The sequence below is a fragment of the Paramisgurnus dabryanus genome, chromosome 14 (assembly GCF_030506205.2).
Source record: "Paramisgurnus dabryanus chromosome 14, PD_genome_1.1, whole genome shotgun sequence".
NCBI classification, from domain to species: domain Eukaryota; kingdom Metazoa; phylum Chordata; class Actinopteri; order Cypriniformes; family Cobitidae; genus Paramisgurnus; species Paramisgurnus dabryanus.
In genome coordinates, this window is record NC_133350.1 from 36,852,278 (window position 1) to 36,870,667 (window position 18,390).

The 18,390-nt window shown below is 41.7% G+C and overlaps 1 protein-coding gene across 3 annotated transcripts in view; it reads right to left on the minus strand.

The window, feature by feature from the left end:
- Positions 1-631: 631 nt before the first annotated feature.
- LOC135758137 (PAK4-inhibitor INKA2-like) overlaps positions 632-18,390 on the minus strand; it is a 49,768-nt gene continuing 32,009 nt past the window's right edge. For 2 of the 3 annotated variants that reach the window (XM_065273002.2, XM_065273001.2), the window contains one exon: positions 632-6,647. In XM_065273002.2, the coding sequence (XP_065129074.1) occupies positions 5,640-6,647 (1,008 nt within the window). In that variant the 3' untranslated portion in view covers positions 632-5,639. Of the gene's footprint in view, positions 6,648-10,420; positions 10,511-18,390 lie in introns of those variants that run through there. The other variant, XM_065273003.2, reaches the window with a different exon arrangement.

Sequence of the window (18,390 nt, forward strand, 5' to 3'; positions counted from 1 at the left end):
AAAATCAGAGAGTTTGAGGAAGGCAGGGATATCTGGAGAAACAAAAATGTACGGTATATGTGTAAAATAATATGTTTTTTGAACCATTTATCACGCGAACACATTGTTTTGTGGATTTGGTGTATGTTGTTTTAGCAACAAAATAGGTGCACTTTAAATACTGCAAGATTATATTTTTCAGACATTAAGATCCCCAGTATACTCTCAGAAATAAAGGTACAAAACTGTACCTTTTCTGTCACTGGGGCTGTACCCTTTCAAAAAGTACAGCTTTGCACCTAAGGATTTTTATTTTAGTACATCAGAAGTACATTCTGGGACCAAAGAGAGCTTAATAGTACCTCAAAAATACATATTAGTATCTCAAAGGTACATATTGGTACTAAATGTTTACATATCTGTACCTAATGGTCCATACAATTACCTTTTTAAAGGGTGCTGCCCCACTGACAGCTAGGGTGCATATTTGGACTTTTTTCTAACAATGTATGTCCTTAAGGTACAGTAATCTACCCAAAATTATATTCTGTTTCCTGTAAAGGTATCAAACGGAAACTTACAAAAAAAAACTTTTTGTGATTTATTAAGATGTGCCATATGCTCTACTAGAGTGAAGATGGTGAGTAAAAGTGGTCATCTATTTCTGTTTCCTGCTCTCTCCCATGATCCGACAGAGATTCATTGAAGCGTGACCAGTGTTCTCAGATGCAGAAGAGTTCACTTTGCCTCGGGAAGGAAGACATGACTGTTTCTCATGACTCTTTCATGTGCATCAGACACACAGATCTTTCTTGTAAATCTTATGTCCAGAAATGTGAACGTACCAAAAAAAGTAAGAAATGTAAAGAGCCGTGTTTATATCCCCTTTCTACAGTCTATCAATTTATCAATGCTCTACCATTGAGGTATACAGCAGCATATACAGCCTATTAGTGTTTCATTCAGAAAACACACATGATTCTGTGTATTTAGAAAAAAATAAATCGCTTTCATAAAGGTCAAATATAAGTGAATGCAATTAATAAGTCACCTTATAAATGAAACTCTTTAATTCTTGTCAGGCTAAAATTACTGTGTTATTCCTAATAGTTATTTTTTTTTTTAATTCTGTAAAGCATGAAGCAACAGAATCAGACATAGCTGTCATTTACAAGCTGCTATTCCTGTTTTTCTGTTTTCACATAGTCCTGTTAAAACACAAGCACCTGTTGAAGCTCACACTCCCCATGAGATCTGTCTGGCTTACGACCTTCGTCTGATGGACAGATGTCAATACAGCTACACAAGCAACGAGAACTCAGCACGGACTTGCTGTGCTACACCTGCAGTTTTACGGTTAAAACTTGGGACCAAACATGTACATTTTTTGATTATTTTAGCAGAAAATTAATCCACACAAATCTAGAAATTATTTTTGATAGACGAGAGGGGGCTAGTTGTCACAATGAAAATGTAGTGGATGGTCAATTTCTATATTGAGCTTACAATATACTGAATCAAATAATTGTATTTTTAATTTTTTTTATACAAGTATGCTTTTAAGATACAGTATTCAGTGAATAAATATGTACTTTTTCATAGCATTAAGATCTCAAAAATAGAATTAACCATATGCTGCTTATAGTTTCTTTCCATGCAAGACAGTGTAACATCTGTTTTCTGTATTCCCCAGAAAAATAGGATTTAATCTTGTAGGACATTCTTTGCACTTTTAGCTGCCAAATCCAAAATGAATTTTAATGCTTGAGTCTTTCTTTTTACCTCAGTTTGCATCTGTTACGTAGTTGTCTTGCATGAGAACTTGAAAAGGGGAAATGGGTGCTGAAACACTGATTAATATTGTTTAGGCTTTTAGCTAATGCCTCACTTTCTCCTGTTTGGCTTATGCATATAAAATGTGCAATATGAGCCAGTTCCTTAATCCTGCATAGAGACCAGGGCTTAATAGCTTAAAACACAGAAAAAAGCTGACTCAGTCTGACCTGAGATCAGCCACTTCATTTGTCAAAAAGGAGGGTTAAACAACAAAAGAGTAAATACGTAGGAAAATACAAGGGTAAATACAAAATGTTCAATTAAGGATCATTAAAGTAAGGGTTCTTTTACAGGGTTGGACATGTTAGTTATACATGTGACTAAGCACACAAACACGGTAAAGCATTGTGTCCTAGTTCCAGTGAGAGAATGACAGCTGCCAGATTCAACAGACAAGATGGGGGAGGAAACAGTGAATAGAGCCATGACCAGCCAGTGAGCTAATATCCAATCCCCCCCACCCCCTTCCATCCAAACCAATCATCTCCCTGCTTTACACTCCCAAGGGAAGAAACAGGAGAAATGGGGCAGATAGAAAGTCAACAGCTGCAACTCTCATACACTTTGGCCATAACCTCTCGGTTCCCATACAGCCGTGCACCTGGATTACTCACTGTAGAGCAGACAGACAGTCACATTATCATAAATGTTTTAGTGGAGCACATGAACTTCATTTTGCCTGTGATTTTAATGCAATGCATGGTGCAAAAGCTCACACTATGTGCAATGATGTTAGGCTTATGCACGTACACTGGTGTTACCATGGATTTGTTATGAGCTCACATGGGGTTTTTCCAAATTCTTTATCATTCTTCTATATATAAAATAATATAATATATTATAGACACATTTTTGAAAAAAATCAGCTTTATGATCATAATACTGTATGCCAATGCTTTCATCAAGCATTATGCTCAAAGCTCATACAGGAGCATGACAAGTGGATTGTGAATCCCTGACGAAACAATCACATTTATGGCATTTTTTGACGACTCTTCTTTGAATTATAACATATGAATAAAGACTGCTGGGGATAATACTGTGACAAACATGGCACCTAAAATATTTAATATCAGTGCAATTTCTTTCTTTCTTGCTTAACATGCGTTGTAATGATCTAGCTATGTAACAGAGCACCATAAAAGACAATGCCTGAAACAAATCCTTTCGTAAGAAAGACATCATTTTCCAAGACACGTTTACAACTGGTTACACAGCTAACCTTCTCCATGGCAAAATAACTGTTCATCTAAACCACTAAACGATACATTAAGAAAACAAACAAAATACATCATTTATTAATATGGGGCGCTCTTAAAGAGGCTCTGCAAAATTACATTTCATCAATATAAAACTTTTGGCAACATACAAAAACACTCTTTGAATAGATTTGTATGGCATTCACGCAGCTGTCGTCTCTGACAGTATGATGACTATCGTGTGGTGAGCTCTGGGTATTGCTGTTTGTGCTTCAAAATATAAACAAAGTACATTTTGTTTTGATGACAACTGCACCATTTTTCTAAAAGTCTACTAAATATAAAGAAGCACTGTTAAACTTAAAAAATGTTAATAACTATGAATATGGATGATAATACAATTCAAAAAGTACTTTACAGTTTTGCATTTCTCCCACACACACTGTAAAAAAATGCAGTTAAAACAACTTGGTTTTGCAAGTCAATTCAACCTACTTTTTAAAGTTTTGGCTAAGAAGAGTTGACATAATGTATAAATTCAAATTGATATTGTTTAACTTTAAAGTTAAAGTAACATAAAAATATGCGTTGATTTGACAAAAATTGCAGCAGTTTTTTTACAGTGGCATGCACACACAAATATTGTACGATTATTGCTGCCAGTGTAACTGACCCTGTTGAATCATGCTGTAACTTTTACTAGAGACAGCTGTATTTTTAAATAGAGATCAATAAGTCAATATCTGGTTTGATTCATTGTCTGAATGTCAGAGGTATCCCATCCTACAGTATTATTAACATGATCTACATAAAAAATCTTAATCTTCTCTCATGTGTGTGTGAGGGATTATCCTCAGCAACACATACAGCAAAGTGTTATAATCATCTGAGATGCTTTATAATGGTTCGCCATCACACAGGCCTATGTTAAGACATGTTAAGTCAATCGTTGAGTTTACGGTTGAATTTTAATGGGTGCACACCAATCACTGTAGCTTATTTTACAAAAGCTTGAATTTTCATTATAATGTCTTTAACTGTTCCTGTGTTTAATATTTCCTGGGCCCTTGATGAGGGAAAGCCACAAAGATACTCTTAAGGCAGGGGTTTTCAAACTTTATGATTGCAGGGACCCCCAATTATGATGAACTGTTTCCGAGGGCCCCCTTTCCCAAAATATATATCCATGTTATAATGAAAAATTGAAACTGTGTTGGATAAACAGTAATTGTTATATCATAAATACTTAAATAATTTGGCTACACAGTAGACTTTAACTATTTTTGCTTTGTCTTTTACCACTTAAATTTTGTGGGGACCTCTTGAAAAACCCCTGCTTTAAGTTAAAGTCTTTCTTTTATAGAATAGATAGTGAGGGTCGCAGCAATTTTAACCAGCGACCATGTGCCCATGAATAATGTAACATTATAAAAAGTATTGTTAAATAAAAAAACCTGATATTTGTGTGCAGTGAGTCGATTAATAAAGTTATTTAAGCTGCAGTCTGTAACTTTTCTTAGTTACAAAAAAAACAAAAATCAGTTGTTGAGTAAATACATAAAAATCACAGTCTCCATATGTTACCGATTTACAACGGAAAGCTTATAATAATAATTTACAATATGCTTGGTCGGGCTGGACTTTGCATGAAATATAACTTATTGCGTGATTCATCACGCCTAGAAACATTAAGAAGAGTTTGTAGCTTGTTCAACAATTGCTTCGATTTTAAACTTGTCATCTAGATGACGTCCTTACATCTAGAGAATCATCTGTTGTTAACAAGACGAAAGCTCAAACTGCCTAAAGTTGTGACAGAGCTTGTGTTAAAGCAAGAGTTAATATTAGCAGGACATTTTTAACATCTGAAGGGGTTAAATACTGGAGCAAAGATGACTTTATCCTCTGAACAAGTAAGACATCACCAACATGTATTATATTGAAACTTTTACATCTTCATTTAGTCAGAACAATCTATTACTTTCTGAGGTTTTAGCGGATATATGACTTTTAGGATATACTATGTCTATGTATAATGACAGATTTAATGCTGTGATCAGATTCATTCGTGCAAAAATCAGGGTGAAGCACAATGCACACGATACCATTTTTTTTTTTTTTTTTGCAAATAACTGCAATTTATGTTTCAAACAGAGTTGGCGATAGAGAGGCAAAGGTTACAGACTGCAGCTTTAAGTCCCTGAAAGTACAACAGTCTGGCAGAAGAAACTACTGTGCTTAAATATAAGGTAAGATTTGTTTGTGAAGCTAACTTCACCAGAGTGTTACAGAGAAACCAGTAATCATGCACATCGACCTGAATGATTGAAAATCTGAACAACATCAGAAGTGACAGCACAAAAGGGAATCAGCAAACGGATGGAAACTGACTTTAAGACACATATGGCATTCTAGTGATGAAACAAATATATGCAGTAGCTGTGGATCCTGCACTGGGTTTTCAAATTATTACTGGGTTATTTTAAGTGCAGCTGTAATCTACATTTCAAAAGGAAGACCTGCTCACATACCCTGAAAGTTCTTAATGATTGTCATGTTCGAATTTAATAAGAAATATAATTAGTTGTGATATGTTATACATAATCTCTTGTTTAGGACTCCATTTTAAACCCAAACAGCTGTATTATAGTCAAATAAGGGATGGACTTTGTCTTCAGGAGCTGTTTTACTGTCAATGTTCAGTTCAAGAAACTGATCCCCTTTTTCTGTTGGTGGAGGACATGACTGTCCCTTTCCCAGTTGCCCTCCTGCCCAGAATGGTAAATAAAAGCCACCCCTAGACTTTGCTGCCTTCTTGGGTCTCTTAAAGAGTTCTGCCTCTGGGTTGAGATCTGGTGGCATCCAGCCTGGCTTCTCCTTCAGGAGTTTATCACGATCAGGTCGCACACTACGCAGGAACTTCTTGAAGATGTTGGTGGTCAACGAGAATCTTTTGCAGAGCTCCTGAGAGCGACTGAGTCTGAGTGGATGGGCTGGAAAGTCAGATCTATTGAGGTCTTTTTCCAGTTCAGGAAGGTCCAACCAGTTGCCCACTAAGTCAGCAAAGACGTTGTCTCCAAGCACAAGAGGCTGACGATTGCGACTTTGACTCATGAGTGAAGATGTCCAGTCACTAGAGTCATCCATGGTGTCCTCGAGGCAATCGCTGTCAAGTGACGGTCCCTCTCGAGACAGGCTGTACAAGATCCCAGGCAGGTCTACCTCCTGTTGTTCTGGTTCAAACAAATGTTGCTGGTTGCTGTGGTGTACAGGAAGGTGGCCCAACTTTGGCCCACAGTATTCCACTTGTGGGGCTGTGTAACCTGAGATCGGTTTGGGCAGAGGTACACTCTCGCTCCCTAGACTGGACAACGAGGGGGATGTCCCCAAACTACTGCGGTTGGGGTGCTGATCTTCTGTTACAAAGGTCCTAACAGACTGAGGTTTCTCGTTGTCTGGGTCGGGACTGGTGCTAGAACCTTTAACAGCCGATTGAGTCATACATCCAGTATTTCCTGAGATCTTTAGTTGCTCAAGGGCAGTTTGAACCTGAAGGAGTTTCAATTCTTGCAGGGCTCCCATCATGCAGTTCATCTGATCATGTAGTCCATCACCGGCCTCCTTCATAGAGAGCTGCCAGCACAAAAGAAAATAACAGATGGCTTAAGTTAGCTTTATGGGACCATGAACAGCAGTCAAATGGAGATCTACTTGTCTTCACACTTGTTTTAACGCATGGTTGGGGTAAATATAGGCTGCGTTTACACTTGGCATTAACATGCGACCTGTATCCGGATGTTGTCCACATACACATTGAAAAGACAAGTGTAAACGCGTTTGTGTTTGGAATGTTATCCGATCTGTGTGTCCTGATGCAGCAACCCAGTCTCACCCCATGTCGTCAATATTTGACGACACTTGACCATTCGTCATATGTTGACGCGAAGGGTATACCTTTCGCGTCATTTTTTGACGACCTGGGGACTTCAATACTATTACGTCCGTTGCATTCTCTTTCCTATTTTCTTACCATTTTCGCGTCGGTTTAGGGTTAGATTTACATAATGACATCCCTACCCAAACCTAACTCTAACCCCAACGCCAGGTGACAACTGTTTCATTTCGCGTACCTAACTCTAACCCCAACGCCAGGTGACAACTGTTTCATTTCGCGTACCTAACTCTAACCCCAACGCCAGGTGACAACTGTTTAATTTCGCGTACACTGTTTAATTTTGCGTAATCTAACCCTAAACCGACGCGAAAATGGTAAGAAAATAGGAAAGAGGATGCAACGGACGTAATAGTATTGAAGTCCCCAGTTCGTCAAAAAATAACGCGAAAGGTATACCCTTCGCGTCAACATATGATGAATGGTCAAGTGTCGTCAAATATTGACGACATGGGGTGAGACTGTGTTAGATGCAGAGGTAGTCGAGGACGCTTTGTGATCGGATCTCAGTGTAATGTAAACGCAATCCAGCCATCGTATCTGCATTTGCAGGCCAACGTCACACAAAACCCCGCCCACTATCATCTCATCTCACTGACAGCTGTCAAAAATAAAGGACGTTAGGTCATGGAGCGCAGGTGAGAGACGCACAAATTTATATTTGTGGAGAAATGCTAGCTAGCTTAAACGTATCTTGAAATAAATCGATATACAAAAGCATTTTAACACTGTTGACTGTATTTAACTTATTCAGTCATATGTTTAACATGTTTCCACTATTTATGGAGGGATTTAATATTTCATGGCAGAATTGAATAAATCGTTATAATGTTTGAGTTTCCATGGTGACATATCAACGTGAATGTTGCGCTTCTTTCTGGTCAGTCAGCATCTCATTTAACACATTTTAAGTTACTTGAAAACACTTACAAACCATAATAACATTAACCAAATACATTTATTCAATGTTGGTTTTATACAAAGTAAGTTACTTATAAATGTGTTTGTAAATTACATAACTATACGACTATAGAGGGAGACATGAACAGGAAATTTATGAAATTGTTAGCTGTTTTAGTTCAATCATATTCGTAAATCATAAATCAAAAACGTATGAAATCAGGCAGACTAAAAAGTCGGGAAGGTCATCCTAATGTTTCACACGGATTTTGTTGTTGATGAAAAGCATGCGGGTGAAACTCAAGTTCAGGTAACGTTGGTGCATCCTGGCGCGGACGTTGCAGATAAACAAAGATAAAGCCTTGTAAGCTAAAAAAAAAGCTTAAAATGTGAACATCACGGTTTTTGGGTTTGCTAGTTATTCTCTGCTGTTTGCTTCTCAGTAACAGTGTACAATACGGGATTGCGGTTACCGCGACAACCCTAAATCATGTGGCGAAAGACAGCTGTAGCCATCTGTGATTGACAGCTATCCACCCAGCGCGCGTCTCCCTGAACGGGATCCGATCACACATCCAGATACAGAAGCCACATTTATGTGACAAATGTAAACGCGCCGTGTCCTGATATACGGATGATCGGATCTGCATGAACGGATCACCGAGATCGCATGTTAATGCAAAATGTAAACGCAGCCATTGACGAACCCAAATATTGGTTTAAATTAACCTAGAATTTTATGGATACATTTGAACAAACAATTGGCTTTGTCCATTTTTGACCAAAGCAGCAGTACATTTACATGCAAAGTCTAACCCCAATCAAATTCTTGTCTGCGGAAAAACAGACAAACCTCAAATTCCTTTTAAAACCTAATTTTCTGTGCAACCGGTGTATTGATGTGCATGTAAACACATAAAACAGGCTTATTTATTAGGCTGATTCTTGATATCCGCTTATTTTGTGCATGAAAATGCACTTAATGGTTTAAAATAACCCTGCATTTTTAGATTGATATCACTGTTTTTAAGAGATCTAAAAAAATGTATGGCCAAGTATACGCTTTAAACAAAACAAAACAGTTTGTCTGGTCTTGATGTTAATCTGTGAAAGTACCCAATAGTCATTTTCAAATGGCTGAAAACACATTAATGTAAAACATATTCTGAACGTCAGAAAAATTTACAGTAGCATTACAATTAAATTTCTGCATTTTGTCTACATGTTATAATATATAATGTCAGAAACACATGGAACTGCTAATTTTGTCCAGTTACATTATTGATACCATCATGCTCAGTGAGTGTGGTCTCGGTTTTAAGTTCACCATTAGGGATTCAAACAGCTAAATGTTCTCTTTTAGAGGGAAAATAAAATGTCTTTTTTTTTTCATGCGCACTTTCTGGTTTCTTTCCACATTATGGTGCACCCACTTAAAAACAGCAATGTTAGTCTAAAAAACATTTTTTTTTCTTGAAACCAGACATTAGATATAAAACATATGAAACAATATATTTTTTTTACATTTTTTGTTTCCAGAGTCATCAAACATACTGTTGCTACACACAAGACAGCGCACTATAACAGATATTTAAATGTTAGCTGGTGGGTAGGGAAAATGCATTCAAACAGGATAACAAGAAACAGTCCTACAATATATACCAGCAAACAGCAACATTATTTTAACGTCACGTTTTTTGTGATCGCATTTTTAAAATGTGTAAGGTTGCTGTTAAAGCATAAGTAATACTTTCAAAATTATAAAGCTCAAAGTTCAATGCCAAGCAGTATAATTTCTTTAACAGACTTCGCTTTTCAAGTACTACAGCGAACGACCGCTTGTTTAGATATAAAACATCTAAAACAATATATTTAAAAAGAAAAATTAAAAGTGTATGAGTCATCAGGCATACTGGTGCTACACACAAGACCGTTGTAGGAACCATAACTCTATAGAACCTAGAACCTAAAGGCTCCATATGAACTGCGTCTCAGGGTGGAATGCACTCTTGGCAGATGTGGCTTGTCGCATTCCCACATGACACTGAAAGCTCCAGTCATGTGACGTGACCATGTCCCCTTCTCGTATAACAATCAATCCCCAGAACAACAAACCCGAGTCTTGCCCAGACATGTACTGGACACTGGCACAGACTACTGGATGCCATAATGAGTTTGCTAAGAATAGTTTTAAAAATAGTTTCAGTAGTTTTGAGTTACTGACTAAAACTTTATCATTGCCATTAAAGTAAAATTACTGAACCTAAACATAAGAACCAGAAAAAAAATACTAATTTACAAAACAACACAGAAGATTTCGCATCTGAACTCCTCATTTATTCCCATTATAATCTCATTTTTTGTCTAGGAGAAAAAGTCAGACCTCATTTGTGAAATTTGTTTCATATAATCACCCACCAAAACATTACAATTTGCCATGCACACAAGTTATATCATGACTAAGGCACAGACAGCTGTATTCATCTCTTAGATCATATGTCTTCAATCCTTCCTCATAACCACACAAAGATTAAGAGCTACAGTATCATCTTACCTGGCATCAGCTTTCACAGAGGGCTTCCCCTGCCCTTTGCAACCCAAGTCCCTCTCTTCTCCTCTCTCACTCCCTCTTTCAAAGGGCATGACTGCCCCAAATTGTAATCTCTGCCAATGGGAGACCTACTGAAGGCCTGGCACCCAATCAGACGTAACTAAACTTTAATCCCTGACAGAGGGGGCATTTTATTCAAGCGTGATCGGTTGTCAAAGAACAAGTGAGAGTTGTAACAGCAGGGGAGAGTCGCTGCCATATGTGTATACCACAACAGTTCACACTGGTTATTATTAAAGTGTTCTTTAATAAGCCACATATGAGATATGGGAGCTAACTATTCTTACTCCATGTATGTTAAATATTTATACAGTAACATACTCAACATTAAATGATCTAGGGATAAAACTAACAATCCAGTGTACTATATTCAGCCTTTGTAAGTGATTTGATGGCTTTGTGTGGCATGGCGTGGTTCACTCATGACAATCGTGAGAACCCTCTATGACACTAAACATGGGGAGATAGATCAAGCCATAATTGTTCAATCTAAACATGGTTGCAAATTCTACAATATGTGTTGTTTTCTACAGTATTCCACAGAAAAATAACCACATATGGAACTGAAACAACATGACAATGAGTAAATAATGACAGAATTTTATTTTTGGATTAGCTGTTCCTTTAATTACAACCATATGGTTGTCTGTATCCCACATGTCTCTAATGTTAAATGTATAGTTTAGTCATCTGGGATAAAGGGGCATCTTTATGAGCCGGGTAAAGAGACATAATTACAGTTCGCTTTGAAAGTCTCAAGGGTATTAACGCATGAACAGCCTCACTCTTCTATAAGACTTCCAACAGGCTTTTACAATGATTGCTCTCTTTAATAATTCAATATTCTGTCGTATAAAGAGTTTTGTGAAAAACATTATTTTAGATTTGGATATATTATATTCGATTTGGATATCTTAATATTCTGCTAGGGATTCTTGTGAAAGTTTTAGTGTTCACATGTAATTATGTGCATCACAATTAAAGTAACAACTGGATAACTGAAATGTTTCTATATAAAGCATTCACTGACAGACCACCTTATTCTTGATTTTTTTCTACATTAAAACAGAATCAATCCATTGACACTGTACAGCATGTTACCCTGTCTGTGAAATCCAGGTTAAAGTCTCTTAATCGAACTGTTCACTCGTTGATTTCAATCTTTGATATGATCTTACTTGGTCAATATTTAAGACATATTCTACAGAATATTCCTTACATGATTTTATGTAGAAAACAGTAAATCACAAATTAATAAATGTGGCTGTTTTCCACACACTGGGTCACAAATTGTATTATTTACTAAGATCTGGGGTCCTGCGACACTGGCGTGTTGTATATTGTAAAATAAAAAAAAATTGTTTTAGCTTGAGCATTAAACTTGGCCTATAATAACATTATTTCTTGGCCTACAATAATGCTTAATATTCAAAATATACTTATTATTGTGCTTATATGGCTAATCTTATTATTGCTTATATTGCTAACACATATCACTTATTGCTAATGCAATTTTCTCACTAAAATTCCTTTGAAATCAAACAATAATTGGCGTATAATAACAATAATGCAGTTCCAACCCAGATTATCCTGTGGGGTGCAAGAGAAAATGGTTTACCCTAATGCCAGGCCTTAACCACAGTCATATTCCTGCATCCTCTGAATGTCTGTTGTTCACAGCTCATGTTCTTCAGTGATGTTTTCAGAAATGAGATTTACAGCATTAATAGCCTAAACACTTCATTAAACTCCAAGTAGGTCACCAAAAGAGTTATTTAAATGTTAGCCGGTGGGTAGGAAAATGCATCAAACAGGATAACAAGAAACAGTCCTACAGTATATACGAGCAAACAGCAACATTATTTTAACGTCCCGTTTTTTGTGATTGTGATTGAAAATTAGACCCGAGTCCGACCCGAACCAGTGGCATTTTTTTTACCCGACTGGACCGGAATGTAAACGGCACCAACGTGTGTGCAGTCTGCAGCCCCGCACGCAGAAGTCAGACAGAAAGAAACCCAGCTGGTCTCGCAACCAATTTGGCGAGCTGCTCCATTTGTTTTACTTTGTTATTTGACGACAACACAAAGGTAACCACTAAAATGTAGGCTACATTTAAAATGGAAAATTAACCTATCGCCAGCCTCCTAATGTCAGGTTTGAATAGGACATTGACGCACACATGCGAAAGAGTTCATGTCTTCGGGTCCGTTCGGCAAAAACACATTAATTTTAAATTACCCGAGACCCAATGCCGCTATTATTCCCGACCCGTGTCCGAGGCACTTGTGAAACTTTCAGACCACAGGTTTTTGGATCTAAGTGGACCGGTGAAGACCTCTAGTTCGGACTACAACAGCCCTCTACTTCCCAGTTGAATCACGTCATAGCAAGAGTTTTTGACTAGCCTCCACCCACAGGAATACAGCTAAGCTGAAATGGCTCTGGCGGAGCTAAGCTGCTGTCAAATCACAACACACTAAACAAACTACACAATCAAAACTCGTTACGTATTTCTGAAGGAGGGACTTCATAGAACAAGAAAGATATCAGCCTGTTTTTCTGACAGTGAAAACAGCGGTATACATAAAAGTCAATTGTGTGAAAACTACAGCTTTTTTACACACAAAACATGAACACGTTATATTGCGCACTGTAAACACAATCAAGGCTTCGAAAACACAGGAAAAACGGGACCTTTAAGTGTTACTGAATTGCCTCAGGATACCACAATCATCATCATCTTAAAATGTTATAACCTCAGTGAAGAAAAAGTTCACTAAGATAAAAATAGAGTCATTATTTACCCTCAGGTAACTAAGCAATATATGAAGAGTTTGGTTCCAAAATGCAATAAATCCATTTTGACTAATTTCGATAAAATTATGTTCCCTTTTAGTCGGTCACTACGACGTCACGTCGTGACCGACGAATTGGGAACTCGCTTAGAGAGACCAATCTGCTTCGTAAACTACTAAAACGCCAATGAACTTGGCATTGAGATATTTGCATAATGCTAGCGCCGCCCCGCCAGGTGCGTATATAAGCCGCAGGTGCAAATATGGAAATAAGCTTTTTCGCTTCGAAAGCCGGCATTATCTGCTACTGAGAAGCTACTTGCTCTTCTGGGAACGGTTGCTGAAGTTGATTGACAAGCAGTACTAATACAGCGGACGCTCGCAGTATTCCACTGCTCTGCATCTTTTTTGTTTTAAGTTTAGTGTGTGCGTTGCCTCTCCCTGTGGGAATCATCAGCTGAGCACCTAAAGAGTGATTTCCCTAAAGAGTGATACATGAGAGCTCTGTGTCTTTTTAAAGACTGCCACTCTCTCTTATATTCGGAGATCAGCGTCCTTTTCAGGATAGATTTTCGCCCGTGCGATCTTGGATGCGAGAAGTACAGGGATTCCAGTGACGGTCACGAGCGCTGTCTTCGTGCTTGGGCATCGAGCACTCCGAGGCTGCGTTCGTGGAGAGTTTTTGCTCTCTCTGTGAGAGCATAACCCTCTTGGATTGCGGAGACGACTGTCGTTTCTACGGGAACGACGTTCGCGTCTTTGCAGTGCTGACGCTGCCATGGTGCGGCTGTCAAGCGCTCGCAGAACGCTCTTCGCATCACTACGCTGAGTACGACCGAGGATGCGTCCTCCACCTACCGGCCTTCATCCTCAGCCGGTTGAGGCTCCGGTGGAGACTGTAGAGTCGTGTTCTACGATTTCTGCCGAATCCATTGGACCTCCTTCTGGTCCCGTCACTTCTGCAGCATCAGAGGGGTGCCCATTTTTTTCTTCCAAGGCAGAGTCGTCCCGGAGATGGCGGCCGTGCCCCCTCGAGCGGCGGAAACGGTAGAGTTGGAGAGATTAACCCCTTTCCGCCCGAACCGTCCCGCCCATATGATTGGTACTCGGGCATCTCGGTCCTTACCTCCTGTGCCTTTCTTTCCCGACGGCACGAAGAGCTGACGTGATTTGCGGCCGTCTCGGCCGTTCAGCTTTCACCCCTCACCTCCCTCACCAACGTGGACCCCTTCAGTGGAGCGTGGGGTTGCGATGCAGCTGCGTTCCTCGAGATACCACCCAACCCTTCCCTCCCGTGTTTGTAGACAGTCGTCCGGTTATGGGCGCTGCACATCAGGCATGCGGAGAGGCGGCTTCAGCCCTGCACGCAATAACGTTGCTACAGGTTCATTACGAGGGAGGCCGCAACCTTCAGTCGTGTGATGTCCGCCACAGTGGTTCAAGATCGCCACCTTTGGCTGTGTCTGGCTTACATGACCGACGCAGACGAGAACAATTTCCTGAATGCTCCTGTCTCACAGACCGGCCTCTTCGGCGAGCCCGGGAGTCGTACAGCTCCGCTGCGCAGACTGAGGCGATCTCCTAGGTCGTGCCCCGGCGGAAGAGAGCTGCCCTTGGTCCACCAACGCCAGCTCCTCAGTCTGCCTCTCGCCGTCGGCGTCCTGCGGCGGCCACCTCCGTTCCCCTCCTCAGACCCCATCTCGACAGCGCAGGGGAACCGGTCGTCAGCAGCTCGCCCCGCCCGCTTAGCCGCTTCCCGTGAAAATCAGGAGTTTAAGTGGCCAGAGACGGGCGACCCGGAGTGGCAGAGGATCACTCTTCGGGAGACGGTGATTCGCTCCTTCCCCCGGTAGAGGGTCGGGTGGAAAATCCTTGGTTTGCATATGTTCCACCGGCTGTCCAGCCGGTACCCTCTTAACCACACATAAGAGTGCATTCCTCTTTCCGCTCCAGGTCTCCGGAGGATCGAGAGAGCCGTGAGCGGGCACACATCTGCTCACCCTAATTTTTCTCTATCACCAGCGGGTGTTTTTCCGGAATCTGCGCTCTCTGCGCAGGAGACCAGACGACCGTCACCCTCAGCGGGCTCAGGTCAGTGTCACACACATACTGTAGGTGTTTATGCTGTCACAGCAGACGCACCGGCAGTCTCACCTGTCTCGCTTCGCTGCCCCACCGCGGGTACTTCGGTAGTGTCGTTAATTCTCCTCATACGGTTCCTGGGTGCTTGGCCTCAGTTCCCAGCCGTCTCGTTGGGTTTTACGCACGATCCGCCTCGGTTACGAAATACGAAATTACCGGCACACACCCAAAATTCTCGGGCATTCGTTTCACTATAGTGAAAGCGTCCGATGCACATGTACTGCGTGCAAAAGTCGATGTCCTGCTGGGGAAGGACGTTTCGAGCCGGTCCCTCTTACCGAGATGATGATAGGGTTTTTCCAGCCTTTATCTCATAGTACCCAAAATACGCGGGGGGTTACGACCGATTTATTTACGCTCCGGCTCTACAAATGTGATCCTTTAGGATAATAACGCAGAGGCTATTTCAATATTCAGATCGGTTGCAGCCTTAGACCTGTAGACGTGTACTTCATGTGTCCATCTCCCCTCGTCTTAGACCGTTTTTTCGCTCTGCGTTCGTGGGGTGGGCATATTAATACTAAGTACACCATTCGAGCTGTCTCTCTCTCCCCGTGTCTCCATGAAAGTGTTAGTCACGGCATTAAAATCTCCGAGAGAGAGTGTTGTTCGCATTCTGCTTATATTTACGTCGACTAATAATAGCTCGCTCTTGGCAGACATGCTCGAACACAGGGATTTAATGCTTCGGCATCTCGCTCGTTTAAGTCATCAGGTCAAGTGGGAAAAGAGCAACTTTGCCCCGTGCAGAGGATCCTTTTTCTCAGTATGGAAATAGACTCGATCGATTTGTTGGCGTGTTTTACAAAAGCGCGCATCCAGTCAATTCTGACTTGCCTCGGTTTAGCTCGAGGGAAGAACGCGGTCCCTCTGAAACAATTTCAGAAGCTCCTGGACATATGGCAGCAGCTGCGGCTGTGACACCGCTCGAGCTGCTTCATATGAGACCGCTTCAGGTGGTCAGACCCAGCGTTTCTGATAACAAGATATGCCCCTGAGTCGGGTCTCCTGGCATTCTGTAGCACATGCGATGCTCCCAGCACGGGATGAGCAGCCACGTATGACGGGCTTGCAGTCTCAGGGGTGTGCATAGCACCCCAACTGCCGCGAGTGGTGCGCTGTATATCTGGGACTTGTACGCTCCGCTATGGAGATGCGAGGGAAGGATGTATTAGCCGACACCGACAACATTGCGACTGTTGCGTTATTTACCGTTAAGGCGGTTTTTGCGCTCTCGTCACCTGTCACATCTCGCTCTTCATCTCCTCCTTTGGAGTCAGAAGCATCTGAGGTCCCTTCGTGCCATTTACATCCTGTGTCACTCAATACAGCGGCAGACGCACTTCCCGAGCTGCGCGCCCCGGCGAATGGCGACTCCACCCCCAGACGGCTCAGCTAATTTGGAAGAAGTTTGGTCGTGCGCAGATATATCTGTTTGCGTCGCCGGATGATACCCACTGTCGTCTGTTTTATTCATTAACCGAGGGCAGCCATGGCGTGGATGCATTGGCACACAGCTGGTTACGGGGGATGCGCAAATACTCATTCCCTCCAGTGAGCTTTATCACACAGACGCTGTGTAGGTCAGGCAGGATGAGTAGAGCCTTTTACTGGTCGCGCCTTACTGGACGATCAGGAATTGGTTTCCAGAGTTAATGCTCCTCTCGACAGCCCTCCCTGGTGGATTCCCCTGAGGAAGGACTTTCTTTCTCAAGGAGGGGGCACATTAGGCACCCGCGCCCTGACCGATCTCCATGTATGGTCGTTGAGCGCGCGCAAGGTTTAGGTGATTTATCGCAAGCGGTATCTAACACCATCAACGCGGCTTGAGCACCGTCCACAAGACGGGCTTCCGCGCTTAAATGGAACCTTTTCGTCACCTGGTGTTCTTCGCAACGCGAGGACCCCCGAGAATGCCTCATTAACATTTTGCTTTCATATCTTCAACACCGTTTGGAGCGTAGGCTGTCCCTCCACCATTAAGGTTGATATCGCCGCTATTTCTGCTCATCTCTCACTTATCAACGGCAGATCAGTGGCCAGCATGATTTGGTTATTAGATTGTAAGAGGTGCTCGCAGGCTAAAACCCCTTGCGCCCTCCCTCTATTCCTCCCTGAGACCTATCCATGGTGCTGAAGCCCTACAGGTCCCCCGTTCGAGCCTTTGCAGTCTGCGAGTCTGAAGTTTTTGTCAATGAAAACTCTGACCCTGCTAGCATTGGCCTCCGTGAAGAGTAGGGGATTTACATGCATTCTCTGTTGATGATTCGTGCCTTCAGTTTGGTCCTGCTGTCTCACTGAGACCCAGACCAGGCTACGTGCCCAAAGTTCCCACCACTCCCTTCAGAGATCAGGTGGTGAGCTTGCTAGTGCTGCCCCCGGAGGAGGCAGACCCAACCATGGCTTTATTATGTCCCGTACGAGCTCTACGCCTCTACGTGGATCGCACACAAAGCCTCAGGACCTCAGATCAGCTCTTTGTTTGTTACGGTGGTCAGCAGAGAGGGAAAGCTGTCACTTAGCAGAGGATGTCTCATTGGATAGATATCGCCCTTGCTTATAATCTGCAGGGCATTCCATGTCTATTTAATTTGAGAGCTCACTCTACTAGAAGTGTTGCCTCATTTTGGGCACTCGCTCGTGGTTCCTAGCTAACAGACATCTGCAGGGCTGCTGGTTGGGCGACACCTAATACGTTCATTAGATTTTACAGTGTTTGTGTCGAGCCTATCTCCTCTCGTGTTCTTTCCTCGTTAGGGGAAGCACAGAGAACAGGCTCGCAGGTCGGCTTGCAGCCTCTGACTGCTGCTCCAAACTGAGCTCAGTATGGAAGGCCATCAAAGCAAAAATGCGTAATAATTTGATTTGTCTTCCTCCGCTGCCTTGGCAGCCTGATGTTGCGGAGCATCCGCTGCCAGCCTCTCACTAGCTGCATCCTCGCGAACCTGTGTTTGGCTTGGGCATCCACATTGC